The sequence below is a fragment of a genome, unplaced genomic scaffold, assembly GCF_019419815.1.
Source record: "Pyrus x bretschneideri cultivar Hongxiangsu unplaced genomic scaffold, Pyrus_bretschneideri_v1 Contig11, whole genome shotgun sequence".
NCBI lineage: Eukaryota > Viridiplantae > Streptophyta > Magnoliopsida > Rosales > Rosaceae > Pyrus > Pyrus x bretschneideri.
In genome coordinates, this window is record NW_025999402.1 from 9291782 (window position 1) to 9314802 (window position 23021).

The 23021-nt window shown below is 38.2% G+C and overlaps 5 protein-coding genes across 5 annotated transcripts; all 5 read left to right on the plus strand.

Moving 5' to 3' along the window:
* Window positions 1-1627: 1627 nt before the first annotated feature.
* On the plus strand, window positions 1628-5508 carry LOC103954334 (eIF5-mimic protein 1). The gene is made up of 8 exons (XM_048577273.1): window positions 1628-1779; window positions 2453-2476; window positions 2893-2998; window positions 3106-3174; window positions 3291-3784; window positions 4243-4504; window positions 4941-5149; window positions 5271-5508. The coding sequence occupies exons 1-8, from the start codon at window positions 1775-1777 to the stop codon at window positions 5335-5337; spliced, it is 1236 nt and encodes a 411-aa protein (XP_048433230.1). The 5' UTR covers window positions 1628-1774; the 3' UTR covers window positions 5338-5508.
* Window positions 5509-5871: 363 nt separating this feature from the next.
* LOC103932495 (riboflavin biosynthesis protein PYRR, chloroplastic) lies at window positions 5872-9288 on the plus strand. The gene is made up of 9 exons (XM_048577274.1): window positions 5872-6297; window positions 6438-6572; window positions 6830-6929; window positions 7052-7177; window positions 7282-7595; window positions 7820-7939; window positions 8080-8325; window positions 8402-8527; window positions 8926-9288. The coding sequence occupies exons 1-9, from the start codon at window positions 5920-5922 to the stop codon at window positions 9166-9168; spliced, it is 1788 nt and encodes a 595-aa protein (XP_048433231.1). The 5' UTR covers window positions 5872-5919; the 3' UTR covers window positions 9169-9288.
* Window positions 9289-9431: 143 nt separating this feature from the next.
* LOC103932497 (desmethyl-deoxy-podophyllotoxin synthase-like) lies at window positions 9432-11510 on the plus strand. The gene is made up of 2 exons (XM_048577275.1): window positions 9432-10655; window positions 10801-11510. The coding sequence occupies exons 1-2, from the start codon at window positions 9717-9719 to the stop codon at window positions 11440-11442; spliced, it is 1581 nt and encodes a 526-aa protein (XP_048433232.1). The 5' UTR covers window positions 9432-9716; the 3' UTR covers window positions 11443-11510.
* A 1090-nt stretch (window positions 11511-12600) lies between these two features.
* On the plus strand, window positions 12601-14309 carry LOC103932498 (desmethyl-deoxy-podophyllotoxin synthase-like). Its single transcript, XM_048577353.1, has 2 exons — window positions 12601-13524; window positions 13668-14309. The coding sequence occupies exons 1-2, from the start codon at window positions 12601-12603 to the stop codon at window positions 14307-14309; spliced, it is 1566 nt and encodes a 521-aa protein (XP_048433310.1).
* Window positions 14310-18951: 4642 nt separating this feature from the next.
* LOC103932494 (probable protein phosphatase 2C 33) lies at window positions 18952-22933 on the plus strand. The gene is made up of 5 exons (XM_048577276.1): window positions 18952-20040; window positions 20623-21012; window positions 21103-21220; window positions 21741-21964; window positions 22084-22933. Exons 1-5 carry the CDS (start codon window positions 19786-19788, stop codon window positions 22591-22593), a joined length of 1497 nt encoding a protein of 498 aa, XP_048433233.1. The 5' UTR covers window positions 18952-19785; the 3' UTR covers window positions 22594-22933.
* Window positions 22934-23021: the final 88 nt, after the last annotated feature.

The window sequence follows — 23021 nt, forward strand, 5'->3', positions numbered from 1 at the left end:
TTTGAGAAAACTAGTGCTCTATCATTGCTTGTTTCTGTGTGATCTTCTTATCAATTATACATGTCTAAGTCAATGAGTAGAAAATAAATGTTTAGAGCTGGCCAGTTATAGCACTCAAATCTTTGGTGTGCGGAGTTTCCATTTTTATGGTATGATCTCATGGTTTATTGTGGCTCTTAATCGAAATGCTGCTCGCATATGGATTCTTGTGTATGTTCTTCATTTCTCCTTTCATTGTGCTCTAAACTAAAGCAATGGTACCACAAATCACTTAGAGGAAAAGGGCTGGCTTCTTCCGGCGACCAATTTTTTTATCAAATTGATTGTTAACTTTCTGAAATCTAATTGTACAATTAGGATAATTTATCTGTTCATGCAAACTGTTTGGTAAGTTGTGGCATAATTCTTGATCTTTTTTCGTGTCAATTAGAAAGAATGCACATGACATAGACATTCTTCGAGATGTCATTAACATCAAGCATCAGGATGGTTTCATATACTCTTTAGTTTTGATTTATTACCTCAAATTGTTCCTTTCCCTTCTCCTGCCATGACAAATTTAGAATGGTAAAGCATGATAGCAATAGTTATACACTTCATTTATCACTTGGATGCCTGGTCATAAATTTCCACGAACGATCGCGAGGTAAAACTCAAATGGGTTTGGTTATGTGTGTTCATTTTGCTATCACTTTCTTAGGCCAGAACAGAGGACAAGGATGGGATTAGCCAAACCCTAATAGCATGGGGGATAGATTGATGACTAATTAAGTGGGTGTTTAAGCTTAACCCTGGTCGTGATTTTAGGAGGAAGCAATGGCCTGATAGCCATAGGTGATCCGATCGCATAGCTCGGGAACCTCATTCCTTTAGAAATGCATTACCATTCATATCGCCCCGGATTAAGGGCCTTTGTTTTTGCCCCTTGCCGTCCCATTCTTCCATGTCATGTTTCACATGACGAATTTTTTAACTATTGGATTCTTAATCAAAATTACAATAATCAAAGTTGAGGATGTTGATTTGTGATAGGGTTAAAAAGGTAAAAAGAAGGATTTTCATTAAAAGAGTACATCGTATACGCGGTTATGTTTGTAGAATTTTTTTAAAATAGAGATAAAACGAGAGTTTACCGACTCCAACAAGAGAATTGCATAAATCCTCTCTTTCAAAACATGACTATACCCGAAAACGAACTACATTATTTATACACTTGTAGTTCGACCGAAAAGATGTCCTTTTACCTTGTAGGGAGGGTTAAACCACATAAACAATAGCATAGGACCCAAGAAAAAAAAACCAAACAAAACAAATTTGCCATAAAAAGGATTTTTACACATTTTTGTTTTTGTTTTTGTAGTGTAATTTAACTGCGTTGTAACGTTGGCTAAAAAAATTAAGGAATTTTAACGAAAAGTTTTCGGTACTATTTAAATTAACAAAAAATCATATTTATACACGAAAAAAATCAATTATAATACTATTTATTTTATACTAACTATTAAAATTTAAAATTTTCAAACTATTTCTTTTAGTTTTCTAAACGTAGGGTCTTGTGGTTTATTTACTTTTGTTTTTGTTTCTGTTTCGAGTCCTTTCCCTCCTTCGCTCTCTCTTTCTCTCTCTCTCTCTCTTAATAAATATCAGCGTCCAAACCCACCCACATCACCCCTCTTCCCACATCTCTTTCCCCCTTCTCTCTCTAATCTCTCTCTCTTCGAAAAAAAACTCTCGACGCTCCGAGTCTGCCTCCGATCCCTTTTCGTCTTGGTTTATGAGGTACCTTCTCTCTCTCTCTCTCTCTCTCTATCGATCTTTCCGTTCCACTTCTACAGTGTGATCTCTGCGTTTTAGGTTAAAATCTTATCTTAAAGTTTATATGTTATGGGTCACAGATCTGGTTCTTTACCTAAAAATCGGGCTTTTTCAAGTGTTTTTTTTCATGGAAATTTTGCTTCTTTGATTGGATTCTTTACTAGGTTGGAATTTCTTGGTGGGTTTTGCGCAATCTTTTCTATGGCTCTCTTTTTTCCATTTATTTCATTAGATTTACTTAATTATTAGTTGGGCCTTTTCTGGAATTAATCCAAGTTAGTGACGTTTAGTTCTTTGAAATTTAATTGTAGCTAAATACAGGATATTTGTGAAGGTATTTCTTGTTATTCTGATTCTTTTTCGTTTCGATCCAGTTTCTTGTGGTGGGAATTTGAATTAGGATGTTAATTGTAGTGCAATTGTAAATCTTTTCCTTTTCTTGGGTGGGGGTCAGGTAAAACTAAAACTTTTAGAGTTGGGTTTTGCACTTTCGCCTTTATCCAGAACTTAAATTATAATTTTTGAAGGGTCTTCACCATTGGTCTTCTTATTTAACTTATTTATGTTGTGAACGTTAAAAGTTATAGCTAAATATAACCATTAGATGTATACTAATTGAGATTTTCTGTACCTGCAGCTCGAAGGAGAGACCCACTCTCGGGCAAGTCTTTGTCATATTCTGTCTCATCGGATTTACCCTCTGTGTATTTTGCATATGCTTTCATGTTTTTCTTACGTTTCAGAGTCAAGGTTTCTCTAACTGATAACTATATGGTTTGTTGAGGAAGGAACTTTTATCAATTTTAATTAGTTATAACCTATGACCTTTTGTCCTTTTGTAAAGACGGTAAAATGAGTTGTTGCATCAGGCTTTACTCAATTATATGGAATTGATAATGCTGACATTGTAATTATTTGAGGTTATAATGAATTTTTGAAATCTAACAAAGAAAGTATATTTTGGACAATGTTTATCTGCTCATCTTTGCATACTGTAGGTTTTCCACACCCATTAGTATGAATTGTTTAGCCCTGTATACTGAATTTTGTTTTCCTTTGTTTCTCCTTTATGTACAGTGGCACGCGGATTAAGACCCGCAAACGGAATATTGCAGCACCGCTGGACACTGCAGCTTTTGCGGATGCAGTGGTCCAGATTTATCTGGATAATGCTGGTGATCTGGTAATATTTAGCTGTGCATAAATGATCGGCTAATTTGTATCTGTATGCATGTGTCTACTTATCACTTAATCATCTGTTAAAACTAAACAAGTATCTGCTTTGTGCAGGAACTTATTGCCAAGAGCATTGAATCTTCAGACCTTAACTTTTCAAGATACGGTGACACCTTTTTTGAGGCAAGCTTCGTAATAATGTAGAGACTTTTGGTCTCTTTATTTTTTTCCTTTGGATGCAACCTTAGATATTGTTTTGTTTTTAATGTGGTATGGTATTGACTGGAGGATTAATATAGGTTGTTTTCACTGGAGGCCGTACACAACCTGGAACAACAAAACCTGATGAGGGGGAGCGCCACCCTTATTCTGTACTAGAGTCTGAGCCTACACGCGAACTCATCTTGCCATCTGTTATCTACATTCAAAAAATTTTGAGGCGGAGGCCGTTTCTGATTAAGAATCTCGAAAATGTTATGCGACGTTTCCTTCAATCATTGGAGCTTTTTGAGGAAAATGAAAGGAAGAAGCTGGCTATTTTCACAGCACTTGCATTCTCTCAGAAGCTGTCAGGACTTCCACCGGAAACGGTGTTCCAGCCAATGCTCAAGGATAATCTTGTTGGCAAAGGGCTAGTCCTATTGTTCATTACTGACTTCTTCAAGGAGTATTTGATTGATAATAGCCTTGATGATTTGATCTCCATTCTGAAGCGGGGTAAAGTGGAAGACAATCTTTTGGAATTCTTCCCATCCACAAAAAGAACTGATGAGAGTTTCTCTGAGCATTTCACGTAAGTTTGATCTGTTATTGAATTTTATTATGGATCATCTTGAGAGATAAGACTTATCTTTGATTTTTAAGATATGCCGATGCTTTTGTTGTATTGTTGATTCATCTTTCTGTATGATCTCTGAAAAATATTTCAGAGCTTTTGGTTCTCTCGTAGAAGGCTATGAATCATATAAATTTAGTTGATTTTCGTGTAGTCTTTATCATCAGTCAATTGTAATATGAATTTTGATTATGCTGTGAAGTATTTTTACCTAGTAGTCCCTTTGGTTTGTCACCCCATGATAATACATCGTACCGTAAATGGTAATGTGATTTTTTTATTGTCAATTGCTCATTGATGGCTTTCATGTGAAGTATGTGTTAACTTGAACATTCATTTTGTTTTATTCACACCTTGTACCAAAATAAAGGTTGTTTTATTGACACACTTTGGTGCTTATTTGTATCAATTTTCAGTAAGGAAGGGCTAGTCGCCTTAGTTGAATACAACGAGAAGAAAATTTTCGATGTGAAGCTCAAGGAAATGAAATCTGCTTTAACAACCCAGATAACAGAGGAAACAGATATGTCTGAAGTCATTGAGACTGTGAAGCAGTGTGTCAAAGACGCCAAATTGCCTGATGTTGAAGTTGTGCGGATTTTGTGGGATGTTATTATGGATGCTGTGCAGTGGTCTGGCAAGAACCAGCAGCAGAACGCCAATGCAGCTCTTCGCCAGGTATACATTAGTCTTGTAATCACCATGATACCTATATAATTTGTGTGCTATAGTATGTACAAGTCAGGTTTGGAACTCGTAAAAGGAGCAAGGTAGGAGTTTTAAGTGGGTAACCAAGATGAGTTCAGTTGGTAAAACTTTAAAAAGAAATAAAAAAACAGAGCTATCTGTTGTTCATGTAGGATAGTGAATGACTGTTCTACCTAGAGGAGTATATTTATAAGCATTCCAATCTGGTGTATATGAGATCTAAGGCTGTGCCTTTTTCACACACCATCGTCAAAATTGATCACTTTGAGATATTAGATCACTGTAAACTTGAAAAACACGAAGAATGGCTGTATTAGGTGCTAACACCGTAGTACTAAGTGCATATATATTAATACAGACGAGCAAGTAAATGGCTGTGTTTAACTTGTATCGAATACATATGCAGGTGCAAACATGGGCGAAACTGTTGAACACCTTCTGCACGAATGGGAAGCTTGAGCTGGAACTGATATACAAGGTTCAGATGCAGTGCTATGAGGATGCTAAGCTGATGAAGCTGTTCCCTGAAATTGTGAGATCCCTCTACGAACAGGATGTGCTTGCAGAAGACACCATTCTCCTATGGTTCCGCAAAGGAACAAACCCCAAGGGCAGGTGTGTTTAGGTTTGAACATTAAAATATCGGATGACGATATTGAATGCGTTTGCTTGTGGTTTACAATGGGTTTGTTGTGTTGTTTGAAACTGTAAGTTTACGGAAAATGAATGTTTGCAGGCAAACTTTTGTGAAGGCCCTGGAGCCATTCGTGAACTGGCTGGAGGAGGCAGAAGAGGAGGAATAGCTGTTGCATCCGCTGCCACTGTCAAATCTATCTGTACTCGGAGACGATCAAACTCATAAATATTCTATAAACCTACTTAAGCTTGGTGTGCCTGTTGAATGTTTGATGATGATGACTACGTCGTTACGAGGATATTAATTACATTATAAAATAATTGGATGCATTTTCTTTTATGTCTTGGCACGATGCTATAATATTTACTAGTTTACTTTTTTGTCACTTCTATAAAATTGAGAGTCAATATTTGCTTAAAATGAGGGCCGCTAATGTATGCAACATCATTACTTAACGTCTAATTAGACATCAATATTATTAGCAAAAAACACGTGATTAGATATAAAATGTAAAAGCTGTACCCCCGTGACTTATTTATAAATGATGCCAAACCTTATGATATAAAATGTGATTAACCCGTAAATATGAAATATGAAATATGAAATTTGAATAGACCCAACTGAATTAGTTTATTTTTATCGCGGTAAAATTAAGCTTCATATCGTGCGTTGCTAGTTAGTTTCCGCCGCTTTAGGTATATGAGAGGAGGAAGACTCAGCGGTGAATATCGCCTATGGTCCTCTATCTATGCATCCAATGGCGGCGTTATCCTTCCCACCTATGAGACTCTACTGCGGTGGCGGCGCCGCCACACACAATACCAGCAGTAACAACAACAATTTACTCGGCAACCACGCGCTCGATGCCGCCCACATCCGGCGCGCTGCCGAGCTGGCCGACAGATCCGCCGGATTCACCTCTCCCCACCCAAACTTCGGGTGCGTCATCGCCTCCAAAACCGGAAAAGTCGCCGGCGAGGGCTTCCTCTACGCCCAGGGCACCAAACCCGCCGAGGTCCTTGCCGTCGATGCAGCTGGCGACTTCTCACGCCGCGCCACCGCTTATCTCAATATGGAGCCCGGTGATTGCCACGGTGACCACTCCGCCGTCTCCGCCCTCGTTCAGGTTTTGCCTTTTTTCTCTTCCTTTTCAATTCCCAACTTCCTCTGAGCCGTCGTATAAGGGAAAGAAAACTATGATTTAGTTATGATTTGTTTGGATTAGGAAAAGAAACAATGATTGAATATCTGATTTGTTTGGATTAGGCAGGGATTGAAAGGGTGGTGATTGGGTTGAGGCATCCATTGCAGCATTTAAGAGGGAATGCCATTCGGGCTCTGAGAAGTCAAGGCTTGCAAGTTGATGTTCTTGGTGAGGACCTCAACAGTAAACTCATTGAGGTATTTGATCAATTCAATATGCTCATTTCATACCTTAGCGAAACGCTTCTTTTCAATTCCTTGGCGAGTAACATAGGCATTAGGTAGGGATCTTGTGCTCCCAGTTGAAATAACTACGTGTGGTTTACCAAAACAAGACGAAAGCTTTTCTGCGAAATGAGTATCATTTTAGTTTAACCAAAACAAGACAAAAGCTTTTCTGTGAAATGAGTAGCATTTTAGTTTAACATGTCATATAATTGATCCAACAACAACAGGAAGCGCGTAAATCATGCCTGCTTGTCAATGCTCCGTTAATCTGTAGAGCTGCTTCTCGAATCCCCTTCTCTGTTCTCAAGTATGCCATGACTCTTGATGGTAAGCTTTCTTTTATGAATAGTGTAACTTATCCCAATATGAAATTCTGTAAAGAGGCCTATAAAGTTTACAAATAAAGTCTTCCGATAGCCTAGTCATTAGTATTTGTTGGGCGCTGACAGGAAAAATCGCTGCTAGCAGTGGACATGCAGCATGGATCAGCAGCAGAACATCTAGAAATCGAGTTTTTGAACTGCGGGGTAGAAGTGATGCAGTCGTTGTAGGAGGAAATACAGTGCGCAGGGACAGTAAGTATTATCATTTTCTCAACTTTTTGATTGTTCGTGTTAATACTCGTTGGAGATCCTGAAGTTCTGACTTCTTATGTTCTATCTTTTTACTTTTGAACCAGATCCTAGACTAACTGCAAGACATGGTGGTGGGCATATGCCTATGCGGATTGTAATGTCACAGACTCTTGATCTCCCTGAGGAAGCACACCTTTGGGATACCTCTGATGTATCTACTATAGTTGCAACACAAAGGGGTGCAAGAAGGCATTTCCAGAAAGTTCTTGCATCGAAAGGAATTGAAGTGGTGGAGTTTGATATCTTAAACCCCAGAGAAGTAATGGAATACTTCCATAATCGTGGATATCTTTCACTTTTGTGGGAGTGTGGAGGGACATTAGCTGCAGCAGCTATTTCATCTGGAGTAATACATAAGGTTTGTTTCTCCAGCGCCTATTTCTTTCTATGAACTGTTGATCTTCTTCTTTTGTCTGCTTAAAACTGATGACTTAGCGATGTTGTCATAGTTGGAGCTTCCTCTAGGCTGGAGTGGTACATAAGCTTATCCACAGTTTATTTTTGGAGATCCCGGATCTTTCTTTTGTTGAAACTGGATTTGTTAACAGGGACTTTGCTTCTGCCACATTCAATGTGTTGCAGGTGTTCGCATTTGTTGCTCCTAAAATTATTGGTGGAAAGAATGCGCCATCCCCTGTGGGTGAACTCGGGATGGTTGAAATGACACAAGCCTTCGATCTAATTGATGTCTGCTATGAGCAGGTTGGTGGGGATTTTGGGTACTTCTTCTAGAGATAAATTCTTTCTAATTAATCTTGTATGCTAACAATGTATTCTTTTGTGCTTGTATATATATTCTGCCTCTTGATTGGATATTTTGTACTTCTGAATTTGAACAACAGGTTGGACCTGATATGCTTGTTAGTGGATTTCTTCAACCCATACCAGATGTGACCCCTGTTATTCCATCAGTTGATGAAACATTTGAAATTGATCCAACTGTGACTCCTTATGAATCAAGGATCATATCCTTCTATAAAACATGGGACCCCTACGGCGCTTTCTCAAATTTTTCACCTCACCGAATTAAGATGCCTGATGACAATGGTGATTATGCAACTTGGTTGAGTGTCGAGCATTACTATCAGGTATTTCCTTTTCTGTATGAATCTGGTTTCCATCTTACAAAAGTAGTCATTCTTACAGAACAATGCTAACATGTAGGCTCAGAAGTTTGTTGGGGTGGATGATCCTGTGGCACAAGATTGTGTTGAAAATATTAAGTCTGCCAAAAGTCCGGAAGAGGCAGCACGGATAGGAAGGTCAATGCAGAGGAAGCACCCTGATTTGGTATTGTACTTTGTCATTTGATTGGATTTTCAGTTGATCAACTGTGTTGACACGTGATGTAGTCAAGATATGCCATGCTATGGTCCTTTATGGAAGATGTTGAAATGATAGTTTGTCCCAGTGGTAGTAAGTGACATCATAACATAGTAACACTTTTGGAAGACAACACAGAAAATTTCTGTGTCCAGAACAGGAGGATCCTTTGTAGAGACTAAGGTTTCTTGAAGAGAATGAACGCATGTATTTTTGACTCGCCTAGTATAATGCATCAATAAGAATAATTAGTAGAAGGAAATAGAAATTGTTTGGAACTGGGATTATTAAACGCTACTGACATGTTCACAATTACTTTTGGTTTATGTTGAAGTTGGTTCAAAATTGTCCTGTGTGCTATGCAGGTAAGGTTGGACTGGGAAAGTGTCAAGATTGAAGTGATGTATAGAGCACTGAAATGCAAGTTCTCAATTTATCCACATTTGAATGCTATGTTGCTGTCAACTGCTGGATCTGTTCTTGTTGAAGCTTCACCGCATGATCTTTTCTGGGGAGGAGGTCGGGATGGAGAAGGCCTAAATTATCTGGGCAGGCTTTTGATGCAGTTGAGATCAGAGTTTCTTGGCGAGTCCCCTACGTCCAGTTAGAGCTCGCGAGTGGGTGTATAATTTATAACTAATGTGATACCAACGAATGATTTATTTGTATTGATTCTCTCCTGTAGCATTAGTGTTCCTTTACAATAAAATTACAATTTACAGATGAAATGGATATTGTGTGCGCATGTTCTTAATCCACGAATTTTCTTTCATCTTCTCTTCAATTGCGGCAACTCCTACTTTACCTCTTATATTCTCAATTTTATTATAAAATAATAAAGGCTTTGCGTGTTGCATTGATTTGATTCTCTCAGGATTCCTTAGAAGAAATTTTGAATTAAATATCGGCACAACATATTTAATCGTCAAGTTGCATTATCTTGGAGTTGAATAGCTACTAATTAAATCCCACAAGCAACGATCAGTGCATTGACCTGACCTCATGGTTGATTGGAATCTCTATACTCTACAATTAGCTACCTCACTAGATATATTATTGCTCTGAAATGAATTGTTTTTCGTCTATTTTCTAGTATTTAAGTCATTTTTCTTGATCAAGCTAGGCACTGCTGTTATACCTCTTTTTCTCAATCAAAATGGTAAGAGCTTCTCCAATGTCGCTAATGCTCAACATCCAAATTTCTTTCCTTGCTGTAATAATATTTACTTGTCTGGTCGCCCTAGTTATCCTTGTTATATGTTGGAAGATGCACACTACTAGTATTCCAACTGTTAGGCTGCCCCCGGGGCCATGGAAGCTGCCTCTCATCGGAAACTTGCATCAAATGGCTGCCAGTTCTTTACCCCATCGCTGCATAACAGACTTGGCCAACAAGTATGGCCCTATCATGCACCTCAAACTGGGACAACTCTCAGCCATAGTCATTTCATCGCCGGAATTTGTTCAAGAGGTGTTGAAGACGCATGATGTTGCATTCTCACAACGGCCAAAGTTGCTTGCTGTTGAGATTTTGTCCTATAATCTTTCAGGTTTCATCGTCTCTCCTTATAACGACTTTTGGAGACAAATGCGAAAGATTTGTGTGCTGGAGCTCCTAAGTGCAAAACGCGTAGAGTCATTTGCATCAATAAGAGAAGAGGAGGCATCGAATCTTGTTCAATCTATTTCCTTATCAGAGGGTCATCCGTTCAATCTCAGTGAAATGATCTTCTCCATGCAAAGCGTCATTATTGCCCGTGCGGCCTTTGGAAAGAAGTGCAAGTATCAGCAAGAGTTTTTATCACTGCTCCAGGATACAGTTAGGCTTACAGCAGAATTTGATGTTCCGGATTTGTTCCCTTCGCTCAAATTCCTCCGTTATGCCATAAATTTGAAGCCTGCCGTTGAGAAAGTACACCAGAAAATGGACAAGATCTTTGATGAAATCATCAACGATCATAGAGTGAAAAGAAATGAGGTATCAGCTGCCGGCGATGACCATCAGGAAGATATAGTTGATGTGCTACTGCGGCTCCAGGAGTCTGGTGAGCTCCAAATTGATCTCACAACCACCCAAATCAAAGCTGTCACCCTGGTAATTAATGAGCACCATTTCGTAATACATCTCTTATTTTAATTACTTTTATTCTTTCTTTCTTTCTTTCTTGATTAAATTAATCTATTGATTAAGTTAGTTTCAAAGCGCATTAAGTGAACAAATAAGTACTTTTCTTATATAGGACATGTTTTCTGCTGGAAGTGAGACTTCAGCAACTACTACAGAATGGGCAATGGCTGAACTTCTGAGAAGTCCAAGAGCAATGAAAAAAGCACAGGCCGAGGTACGCCAACTTGTTGGAGGAAAGGGAAAGATTGAAGAATCAGACATTAAGAAACTTGACTACTTGAAGTTGGTCATAAGAGAAACTCTACGATTACATACTCCTCCTTTAATCCCAAGACAAGCACGTGAAAAATGCACTATTGGCGGGTATGATATACCAACCGAAGCAATAGTCTTGATCAATGCTTGGGGAATTGGGAGAGACCCCAAGTATTGGGAGGATGCTGATTGTTTTCTGCCGGAGAGATTCCAAGGCTCTTCCATTGATTTTCGAGGGACCAACTTCGAATTGGTTCCATTTGGGGGTGGCAGGAGAATGTGTCCAGGCATATCATTTGCAACTGCAAGTATTGAACTCGCACTTTCTCATCTGCTCTACCACTTTGACTGGAAACTCCCCAATGCAAATGGCAGTGGCAATGAGACAAAGTTACTAGAAGAGCTTGACATGACTGAATGTAAGGGATTGAATGTTAGGAAGAAGAATAACTTGCATCTTGTCGCCATTCCATTCATTTCTTCATCAGAAATGAATTGAAACGCATGCGTTGTTGGAAATAGCTAGCAAACGCAAACCATAATAAAGTCTTAACTAGTGTTTGCGTCTTCATGTGTTGTTGTGTTGTCCAAAACAACAGTTAAGGAAATTGGCTTGTATGATCATTTTACAAATCTCAGTTGACAAACTCCTCAATCATGTAGCGATTATATATTGACAAACATGTCGATCAAGTATCCACCGCGCGATGAGGATTCTTTAGGATCGTTGGTGGCGGGCAAGGTGGCAAAGGGTGGAGAATAGGAATTGTCAACGAATTTCCAAGCAGCCTACTGCCTACCCTCCATGGCGGCCTAGTAACCGACGAATTCTAGATTACTATTCCATTTTTCTTTTCTTTTCCAAGGGGGTGTTATGGTTTAACTAAATTGCACAAAATGGAGATTCGAACTTGGCTACATATGAATGAGCACATCCGCTCTAACCAATGTACGTCCACATGCGATAACCGATCAATTTAACAATTCATAATTTGTTCAAAAACAATTAAAGAAAGGAAAACACAGATAACTCACCTCTTTTGTTTTCCTTTTCTTCTGTATGGACTGACTAATCACCTACTTTTGATTCCACCGAAAGAGTATAGAAGTAGTTTTCTCACGCGACCATATTCTGTCACGCAATACTTTCAATTTTGGTGGCTGCTTCTTCTCCGGTCATTACCGGGAACTAAAATATTTATTTTAACAGATGACTAAATCAGGTGCAATTTGTTAGATTAGATTATTCTAACTTAACCTTATTGATTAGATTACAATTAATTAGGTACGATTTGTCTGATTAGTAACTAAAAGATTCCAACATTTCTCCAATTGTTTACTTGTGGTTTTTTAGGTTGGAATCTGTTATTATGGTTATAAAATTTGCGCTCATTGATCGTATTACAATAAAAATCCATGAAATTATTAATGAGCATGAAGGTCAAATAAACAAATAAATTTCACTTATAATAATCTACTTAGTTAAAGAATTTCTCTCCTTCGGCTCCTCCTGTTTTTTCTTGCCCTTAAATTGGATGAATGATAAGAATAATATTTTTGTTATTGCTCTGAAATGACTTGTTTTTCGTCTATTCCCGATAATTAGTAATATTAAAGTCACATTTCTCGATCAAGCTAGGCACTAAGAGCTTCTCTAATGTCGCTAATGCACGACATCCAAATTTCTTTCCTTGCTGTAATAATATTTACTTGTCTGGTCGCCCTAGTTATCCTTGTTATATATTGGAAGATGCATACTACTAGTATTACAACCGTTAGGCTTCCTCCGGGGCCATGGAAGCTGCCTCTCGTCGGAAATTTGCATCAAATGGCCGCCAGCTCTTTACCCCATCGCTGCATGGCAGATTTGGCCAACAAGTATGGCCCTATCATGCACCTCAAACTGGGACAACTCTCAGCCATAGTCATTTCATCGCCGGAATTTGTTCAAGAGGTGTTGAAGAAGCATGATGTTGCTTTCTCACAACGGCCAAAGTTTCTTGCTGGTGAAATTGTGAGCTATAATTGTTCAAATCTCATACTTTGTCCGTATAATGATTTTTGGAGACAAATGCGAAAGATTTGCATGCTGGAGCTCCTTAGTGCAAAACGCGTAGAATCATTTGCATCAATAAGACAAGAAGAGGCATCGAATCTTGTTAAATCTATTTCCTTATCAAAGGGTCATCCGTTCAATCTCAGTGAAATGATCTTCTCCATGTTGAACATCATTATTGCCCGTGCGGCCTTGGGAACGAAGTGCAAGTATCAACAAGAATTTTTATCACTGCTCGAGGATACAGTTAGGCTTGGAGCAGAATTTGATGTGCCGGATTTGTTCCCTTCGCTCAAATTCCTCCGTTATGTCATAAATTTGAAGCCTGCCATTGAGAAAGTACACCAGAAAATGGACAAGATCCTTGATGAAATCATCAGCGATCATAGAGCGAAAAGAAATAAGGAATCAGCTGCTGCCGGAGACGACCATCAGGAAGATATAGTTGATGTGCTACTGCGGCTCCAGGAATCTCGTGAGCTCCAATTTGATCTCACAACCACCCAAATCAAAGCTGTCACCCTGGTAATTAATGAGCACCATTTCATATATACATCTCTTACTTTTATTAATTGTTTTGTTTCGTTCTTTCTTGATTAAAATTGATCTGTTGATTATGTTATTTTAAAAGCGCATTAAGTGAACAAATAAGTACTTTTCTTATATAGGACATGTTTTCTGCTGGAAGTGAGACTTCAGCAACTACCACAGAATGGGCAATGGCTGAACTTCTGAGAAGTCCAAGAGCAATGAAAAAAGCACAGGCCGAGGTACGCCAACTTGTCGGAAGAAAGGGGAAGATTGAAGAGTCAGATATTAAGAAACTCGACTACTTAAAGTTGGTCATACGAGAAACTCTACGATTACACCCTCCTCCTTTCATCCCCAGACAAGCAAGCGAAAAATGCACTATTGGTGGGTATGATATACCAACTGAAGCAACAGTCTTCATCAATGCTTGGGGAATTGGGAGAGACCCCAAGTATTGGGAGAATGCTGATTGTTTTCTGCCGGAGAGATTCCAAGGCTCTTCCATTGATTTTCGAGGGACCAACTTCGAATTGGTTCCATTTGGGGGTGGCAGGAGAATGTGTCCAGGCATATCATTTGCAACCGCAAGTATTGAACTTGCACTTTCTCATTTGCTTTACCACTTTGACTGGAAACTCCCCAATGCAAATGGCAATCGCAATGAGACGAAGTTATTAGAAGAGCTTGATATGACTGAATGTAAGGGATTGAATGTTAGGAAGAAGAATAACTTGTATCTTATCGCCATTCCATTCATTTCGTCCTCAGAAATGAAATGAAATGCATGCGTTGTTGGAAATAGCTAGCAAACACAAACCATAATAAAGTCTTAACAAGTGTTTGCGTTTTCATGTCATATGGTGTTGTCCAGAACAACAGTTAAGGAAATTGGCTTAAATGGTATTCATGTTACAAATTTCAATTGATGAAGTTCTCAAAATTAAATATCAATGATGTAATAGTGATTATATATTGACAAACATGTCGGTCAAATATCCACCGCGCGAGAAGGATTATTTAGGATCGTTGGTGGTGGGCAAGGTGGCAAAGGGTGGATGATAGGAATTGTCCACGAATTTCCAAAAGTCATTGGCCTTAGAGGAAGGGCTTGGTTTAAAGAAGCCTCCAGAAGAAAGTTTGATTCAGAAAGCGTGATGAAGGGAGCTGTACTGGGGCTAGGGAAAGTGGCTCCAGTGCATCAACAGTGGAAGCTGAGCGCCCATGAGGAAGAGAGAAGGGATCGAAAATTGCTACGATTCCGGTGAGACCTAGACCCAGTCTGATACCATGTAAAGAACGTATATTAATCTTCATTTATATTCACATATGCATATCAGTTACTTATTGTACAAGAAACTAAACTTTATCAGTACTTCCCGCTACACTTAGTAGGAAGGGGAGAATAAACTAGGACACTACTACTAGCAGCAAACAGGTCAGGCCGAGCAATCCCCACCCCATATCTTCCTCAGCTGAGCAGCCTACCCCCTGGCGGCCTAGTAACCGACAAATTTTAGATAACTATTCAAATTTTCTTTTCTTTTGCACGAGGGGGTGCTTTGATTTAAACTAACTATTCTAAACTGTACAAAATGGATATTCGAACTTGACTACGTAAGAATGAGCACATCCGTTATCCGTTATGCCCATATTGCGATAACCGATCAATTTAACAACTAATTATTTGTTTAAAAACAATTAAAGGAAAAGGAACACAGATAACTCCCCACTTTTATTTTCCTTTTCGTCTTTTTAGGCTGACCATATTCACCTACTTTCGGTTGCACCAAAAGAGTATAGAACTAGTTCTCTCACGCCACCATATTCTGCTACGTAATACTTTCAATTTTGGCGGCCGCTCCTTTTCCGGCCATTAGTGGGAAGTAAAGCATTTTTTTACAAATATAACAGATGACTAAGGGTTTGATTTGGGAACGTGGTGTTTTTAGAAAAGCAGCTTATTAAAATTAGAGATTAAGTACCAAAACCCCCCATATTTAGTGTTATTTCAAATTGATCTCAACCTTTTTCAACATTCTAAACAAGAACCCAACCTATTAAGCCCTAGTTAAGAATATGTTAAATTAACTAGGGCTTACTTTGTTTCCAAAATCAATAGAAGGCCATGAAAGCGTAGCATCCACCAATTAACAGTCACCACCACCCCCATCAGGCCATTACCTTCAAACCCAAAGAAAAACCACCAACTTCATCCTACAACTCGAGCCACTAACATCAAGAAGAGGTCATGGAAGTTGCTGAAATTGTATGAACTACCATGATGCGGCCACCACCACCTTCATCGCCCACAAAGAATAATTGGAAGCTTTACAAGCCGAGAATTGGGGAATGAGGAAATCACATGAGCATAAACTAGCTCCTTGAAACCCTATCTGAATTCTTAACCCTCTTCTTTGTAAGGAAATTGCTATCCTGATGTAATTTCAATTTGTGTCCATTTTTTATTCAATCTTGTACCCGTTTGATCATTGGATTTCATATTATAGTCTATGTCTGAAGTTTAGATTTTGAGGCAACTAATAGTAATGTAGACCATAATATACCTACTTGGTAAGTTTTGAATATGATCTATGTTTGAAAAATTAATTGGGGCTTAACGGATGTGTTATTTTCAATAAGTTGGGTATTTGTTTGTAATGTTTAAGAAGGTTAAGACCAATTTGAAATGATACTAAAAGATTGTGGGGTTTTAGGTAGTTAATCCTAAAATTAGCTACAATTTGTTAGATTAAATTATTATAAGATTAGATTACAATTAAATTAGCTATGATTTGTCTGGTTAGTAGATAAATATCAGTTATAATAATCTACGTATACATGATTAACAAATGTTGCACATTCTTCGTCTGCTCCAGTTTTTTAAACTACATTTTCTGTTTATACTACTTAATCATAAATGATTGCTTCTCTTTTGTAACGAAATTAACATATAAATTATAATCACTTACGTAGCTAGCCGATGAATGTTGTAGAATTATTTATATTGATGCACGGAAACGGTGATTATTAATTTAATCATATGAATTTGTTGTAACGTTTTTTTTATGCCTCTTGACCACGTAATGCACAATTAAGCCTTTACAAATGACATGATATTTCATGACATCGAAATCGAAGCGTGCTAGCTATCATCCGGATGGATGATGAAACCATGATTCACATGAAGTTATAACTAAACTTATCAACTATTAAATTTTACCGAAAATTTAACAGAACTTCCTCTTCTAAGAACATTTTAATCATTTTACATAAACAAAGCACAAAGGTGCTTCACATAAAATATTTGGGACATGTCGTAACAAAAAATAATGCTAAAAGGTTTCGTTGAAATATTTGTTTTGTATGGAGGGGTTTCGTTGAAATATTTGCTTTGAGTCCATACATATTGCGTGGAATATAATATTTTGTATTCACACCTTGAATAAGAAGATTCTAAATTAATAAACCTGTAATCCATTAAAACTCCAACTCAGCAATAGCTCACTTATGCTTTACACTGTCCTCCTGTGTTTTTTTTTTTTTTTTGAAACAACACTGTCCTCCTGTTTTAATTTGGGTTGAACAACTCCATATTGGCGGATTCAGATCCGGATTCAAATTGTGGAAATCTTAGAGATTCTCACATTTTAACTGTTTATCATGCATTGTACAATTAGAAATTATTTTAATTTTTTTATATAAAATTAAACATAAATAAGATCTAACGAAAATTAATCACACAATATATGATAAATACGTAAAATATAAAAATTATTTGAATTCTTACAAAAAAGATCCGGAGAGAAACCACATCCCATATTTGGCATTCATTTCTACGCGGTCCGTTGTTTTCTCTGGATTGTTTTATCTTGCTAGCTACAAATTGTGGACGTGGCAGCTAGCAAGCCTAGCATCTAATATTTATATAATATAACAAATATTCGATTTTCTATTGAGGGAGGAAGGGAGATATCTAAAAGCATATACATACGTAGATAATCGAACCCATGTTCATGTTGGAAACTTGGAAGGAATACATCATACTTATATATATATATATATATATATATGTTAGGTCAAGAAATAAGAGATTAATTAGGAATTTAATTTGAAAACAAAGAGAGCGCTCGATCGACAGAATCTACGAATTTGGTTGGGCACTTGTAAAAGTTTGTATGCATATGTATATTTGATAAGTAAAATGACTACATGGTACTGTGCCATGCATGCATGATACAACAATAGAATTATCGGCAGCTAGATTGCTGAAAAGTGACAGTCACACGTAGAAATGACGAGGATCCTCGCATTTCTAAGGGACAAAATGATGTGTTTCACAGCTGTTCCTTTTATACAGAATATGCATGCACTGCATGCTCTTTTATATTTCTGTTTTCTGTGTTCTATTATATATGTCTGATATATGCCTCCACACAGTGAAACTCTCAAATCTAATCCATTTTTGTATTCTCTCTCAAAATTCTTTTGTATCTACTTAATACTACTGTGTTATATATGTGTGCGCGCGCGCGTGTATATAGTTGGGATCAATACTGTTTGTATATATCATGATTTCGACATCACTTATCTTGCATGAATATACATATGTGTGTGTGTGTGTAAGATGGGAGGGCAAACCATATTATTGTCCTACGATCAGAGTTTCTTGATTGATCCTTATTTATGATCTGTACACACAAAGCCCTCAAGATTGTAGGTAAAACGTAATAACCCACATTATATTAAGAGAGATTTTGAACCAAAAACTCGTGGATTACGCCCGAAAACTCCTTCCAATGAGTTGAGTTGGATCAATCAACTACACAAATCCAGTTTTCTAATATAAATAAGATGTCTGAATCTTGATGCTAAATGTATGTTTGTCTGTATATTTTATTTACGAGACATCTCAAAACCTACAACGTTGTATATGAAATGTAAGTAAAAATAAATTGTTTTAGGCCGTAGTTGGAGAGCAACTTACATGTTATTGAATAAGAGATAATTATGTGGGAAAAAAAAAACTTATACTTAACAATATATTATTAGATAAGAGACGCCATATAGCGGTAAATTAGTTAATTAAGTCCTTCTGCATTATTTGATCCATTTTATAAAAATAACAATTTTACCAAACAAATCATCTTCAAACATTCAACTGTCTGATTTCAGTTGATTAATTACTTTATTAGCTGCATGGGTGGGACCCTAATGTCCATAAGTTTATTTTATATTTATACAATAAACTCTCTCATTTTACCAAAACTATCATTTCTTATCTTAATCTTTGTTCTTATCTCTAATAATATTGAGTAAATGGGTATCATAAATATAAATGATTCAACGAATACGAGTAAAACGAGCATTATGTTATTTAAGGGGAGCAAAGCAACTAAGTATTATACGTGCAATGAACCCCGACAATCATGTGACCCGAACGACTCTCACACTAAATGCTTCTCTCTCTAGAGGGTCTGAGTCTTTCCTTCCCTCGGTTTCTCTCTCTAGAAAGTCAGGTCATACTGTAAGAGCGGGTATTTTTGCAATCTCATATATTTCAGTTGCTGTTGGTCGTTGCGATTATTTCTCACATTGATAGCCTCTCTCTCTCCTCACTCCTTCTCTCTTTCCTTCATGTCCTTCTATCTCTCCTTCATGTCCTTCTCTCTCTAAAATTGGCTCTGTACCCATTTCCTCCCTTCTGATAACATTCATAAAGATGCTTGCTTTATGCAGGGCCATGAGCTGAGCTGCCTGCTCTCCCCTTCTCTCTCTGTTGCTCTGCTCTAATTTTGGGCATTTTCTTCTTTTGGTTTCGTAGAATTCAAGTTTGATCAGAGAAAGGAAGGGGAACCCAGTGGGGTTGTGCAATTGGTGAGCTTTCTCGTCGGATTTGGGGACAATGATTCATGGTGAAAAAGTGGGTATTCCGAAATACATCTTCTTACGTAGATCTTCTTTCCTGATCTGAAAGGTGGAGAGAGGGGGGTTACTGAAAGAGAATAGTGTGTCCATTTCCTGAATAAGTAAAAAAAATTCAAGTGATTGCTGGCAAAATTTGGCAATCTGATTGCAGATTGTGGATTAATCTGATCAAAAGTGAGTGAATTTAGTGATTTGATTTGGATAGCGAATCAAAGGCCGTGAAATTGAAGGGCGTTTGCGACGACGGATCCGTCAATAAATAAGAGTGGGGGGTTGTATTGTTCATCAGCTGTTCTGGAGTGCCTACTAAACATTATCAGGGCCCTGAGAATGGGTTCCTGCTTGTCTGCAGAAAGCAGGAGCCCTCTGCCCGATTCGCCGTCGTCTCCCTCCTGGGGAGTCCGGCGGCGGAAGAGCTCGAAGAAGAGAATGGGCTCGAGAAGTTCTTCCTTTGATTACCGCCGGGAAGAACGGCTGCACAGAATTCCCGAGAGAATGTTCCTCAATGGGTCCAGTGAAGTTGCATCTTTGTTTACACAGCAGGGCAAGAAAGGAACCAATCAAGATGCCATGATTGTGTGGGAGGTAATTAGCTCTTTTACTTCACTCGGTTGTTTTCATTTTCTATATATTTTTGTGCAGCTTAATTAATATATTAACTGATTGATCATTTTATATCTGGATGTAAAATTTACCTGTGCAACATTTTATTTCTGATGTCAATCTTCAGCTTTTGTGCTTCCTGTGATTGTTCTTAAAGAAAAAATGCATTCCTTTTATCCGTTTGTATTAGTTGGCTGCAGTTTGTCCAACCTATTTTTCCGAAAGATATTATTATCCAAACTAGCAAGCCTTAGTTCTGTGGTGGCAGTTGAATTCCTTGTTTGATCGTTTTCCTTAGCTATCGCAAGTCCCTGTTTGCAGAGCAATTGGGTCACCATCATTGTCAATGTGTTCATTTGGCATATATTAACCTTCACTTCAGAAGTTTGATCCTTTTTTTTTTTATCCGTGTTTTTAAACTGTTATATTTTCTATTCATGTTTGATCCTTGTTCTCTGCATGTTACGATTTGAGATTTTGCTGTGATATATGTATCTTAAGAGGTAACATATCCAGCGGTGAACAGTGTTATTATTGTCTAAATTTTTAAAATATGGATTTCAGAATTTCGGTTCGAGAACAGACACAGTTTTCTGTGGTGTTTTCGATGGGCACGGTCCATTTGGTCATATGGTTGCTAAAAGAGTGAGGGACTCTCTTCCTCTGAAATTGAGTGTAAACTGGGAAGTGAACGTAGTCAATGATGAAGTTCTCAAGGAGATCAGCCCCAACACTGCAGGAAGCTTGAATTCAGATGATACTGCTTTTTTATCTGTTGATGAAGATTTCAGGTCCTCCGTGGATGTTGACGAAACAGAAAAAAACCCTGAGTTCTTTCAGACACTGAGAGAGTCCTTTCTGAAGGCTTTTAAAGTTATGGACAGGGAGCTGCGAACAACACCAAGTATCGATTGCTTTTGTAGTGGGACAACAGCAGTAACTTTGATTAAACAGGTGCTTTCATATGCCAACTTGTTCTGAGTTATTGTTTTCTTTTTGGTGATGTGTTCATCTTGATCATGCATGTATTGGTGTGTTTCTTAGGGTCGGGATTTAATCATTGGAAATGTTGGGGACTCCCGAGCCGTTCTGTGCACGAGAAGAATAGATGACACTCTAAGTGCAATTCAGTTGACTGTGGATCTCAAACCAAATCTTCCAGGTATCACTCTTTCTTCCACCTGGCTCCTCCTCTCTCTTAACAGTTTTCAGTTTACTAGTTTTTGAAATTTGGTTTATGATTTTGGCAAGACCTGATCTGGTCACATTTCCAATGATGCTTGATACATGAAAAAACTTCAAGTTGGGGGTGTGTTTGAAGTTCCCAAAACACTTTGTTCTGTTGTTAAGATGTTCAGATATGAAATATATTTTTCATAGACTTGACCCTGTTTATTTTGGCGTAGGATTTATATTAGAATTATGACTATATTCACGTTGTTTTTGTCATGCCTCGGTAGTTTCTGAATCTGTATTGTGAAACTTGGGGCCAGAAATAATAGAAATAACTTCTCATTAATTATAGAGAGTGAATTTTCCTGATACATTGGATAATGGCTTTCATCTACATGCAATAGTATGCGGGGAAGGCATACTATGGTCAACTGTGATCTGCTTACTAGCTTCTTGTGATTAAGTTGTTTCTTCTTACCTGCTTTTTCCCTAATCTTCCTCACTAACAGCGGAAGCAGAGAGAATTCGTAAGTGTAGAGGGCGTGTTTTTGCTCTTCAGGATGAACCTGAGGTTGCTCGGGTCTGGCTGCCAAACACTGACTCTCCTGGACTTGCCATGGCACGCGCTTTTGGAGATTTCTGCCTCAAGGATTTCGGCCTGATCTCTGTACCAGATGTATCCTATCGGCGTCTCACAGAGAGGGATGAATTTATAGTCCTGGCTACAGATGGGGTACGTAGCCAGCTAATTTAAGCTATTTACAAAAGATATATATAACATTTCCTTTCCTTTCCTTTTCCCCCTTGTATTACTCGTGCTCTTGGAATTTAAGATTAAAACTTTCTTGGCAGATTTGGGATGTCCTCTCTAACAAAGAAGTGGTAGACATTGTAGCAACAGCCCCAGCACGTTCTTCTGCAGCTCGAGCACTGGTAGAGACAGCAGTTCGAGCGTGGAGACAGAAGTACCCAACTTCCAAAGTAGATGACTGTGCTGTAGTTTGTCTCTTCCTTGACCTAGACTCAAACACAGTATCAACTGCTGCTAATAACGGGTCGAAGGAGAAGGAGCAGCCTACTGCAGCGGGTGAGGTAAATGCTGAAGAAGATCTCTCGGAGACAGCTTCTTTGGTGCACTCGGGGACTGTCCGAACTGCCGAAGAGATCCTTGCAGACGAGGAAGAAGACGAAGAAGACGAAGAAGAAAAAGGAGGAAGTAAGGAGAATGCTGCAGAGGATATGAATTCGGAACCAGGTGTAGAGTGGTCAGCTCTGGAAGGAGTTTCTCGAGTGAACACATTATTGAATCTGCCTAGGTTTACGCCCACAAAAGAAGACAAGAAGGTGTGGAAGAAGGTTTGAATTCCCTTGCTTGCTTCTCGAATCCTATCATAATTTTGTTTTGTAGTATTTATTATGTTTTCTCTTCTTCATCTTCTTTTGCCTTCTTGTCTATGTTATTCGACAACACATAAGTGATTGGTAGGGTCAATGAAAGTTAAAATTTTGACCGGAGAGATCGTGTGGGGGGTGCTCCCGACTATATTAGCAATGTCTGGGAAAATTGGATTTTTTTTGTAAAAATCCAACTCGCCGACTATTTTTGGGATTTTGTTTTTCTGCTTACAAAAAATTCATGTATTTCGACGTGTGGATAATAATTTTGTGATGATGAATGAATGAAGGCTCGTCTTAGTTTTCAGCTCGAATTGTCTTTTGTTTCTATTTTCAGCAGTGCCTGTCATGTTCAGATGTACACACTTTGCAGTTGTAATGTTGCTCCAATTGCA

Excerpts from the sequence above, each read along its gene's own strand:
- LOC103932497 (XM_048577275.1), top strand. The coding sequence starts at position 9,717 with ATGGTAAGAGCTTCTCCAATGTCGCTAATGCTCAACATCCAAATTTCT. Across the intron at positions 10,656-10,800 it reads AAATCAAAGCTGTCACCCTG|GACATGTTTTCTGCTGGAAG; the intron begins GTAATTAATGAG and ends TTTCTTATATAG.
- LOC103932495 (XM_048577274.1), top strand. The coding sequence starts at position 5,920 with ATGCATCCAATGGCGGCGTTATCCTTCCCACCTATGAGACTCTACTGC. Across the intron at positions 6,298-6,437 it reads CCGTCTCCGCCCTCGTTCAG|GCAGGGATTGAAAGGGTGGT; the intron begins GTTTTGCCTTTT and ends TGTTTGGATTAG. Across the intron at positions 7,178-7,281 it reads AAATACAGTGCGCAGGGACA|ATCCTAGACTAACTGCAAGA; the intron begins GTAAGTATTATC and ends CTTTTGAACCAG.
- LOC103932498 (XM_048577353.1), top strand. The coding sequence starts at position 12,601 with ATGTCGCTAATGCACGACATCCAAATTTCTTTCCTTGCTGTAATAATA. Across the intron at positions 13,525-13,667 it reads AAATCAAAGCTGTCACCCTG|GACATGTTTTCTGCTGGAAG; the intron begins GTAATTAATGAG and ends TTTCTTATATAG.
- LOC103932494 (XM_048577276.1), top strand. The coding sequence starts at position 19,786 with ATGGGTTCCTGCTTGTCTGCAGAAAGCAGGAGCCCTCTGCCCGATTCG. Across the intron at positions 20,041-20,622 it reads ATGCCATGATTGTGTGGGAG|AATTTCGGTTCGAGAACAGA; the intron begins GTAATTAGCTCT and ends TATGGATTTCAG. Across the intron at positions 21,013-21,102 it reads CAGTAACTTTGATTAAACAG|GGTCGGGATTTAATCATTGG; the intron begins GTGCTTTCATAT and ends TGTGTTTCTTAG.
- LOC103954334 (XM_048577273.1), top strand. Across the intron at positions 3,785-4,242 it reads AGTTTCTCTGAGCATTTCAC|TAAGGAAGGGCTAGTCGCCT; the intron begins GTAAGTTTGATC and ends ATCAATTTTCAG. Across the intron at positions 4,505-4,940 it reads CCAATGCAGCTCTTCGCCAG|GTGCAAACATGGGCGAAACT; the intron begins GTATACATTAGT and ends ATACATATGCAG.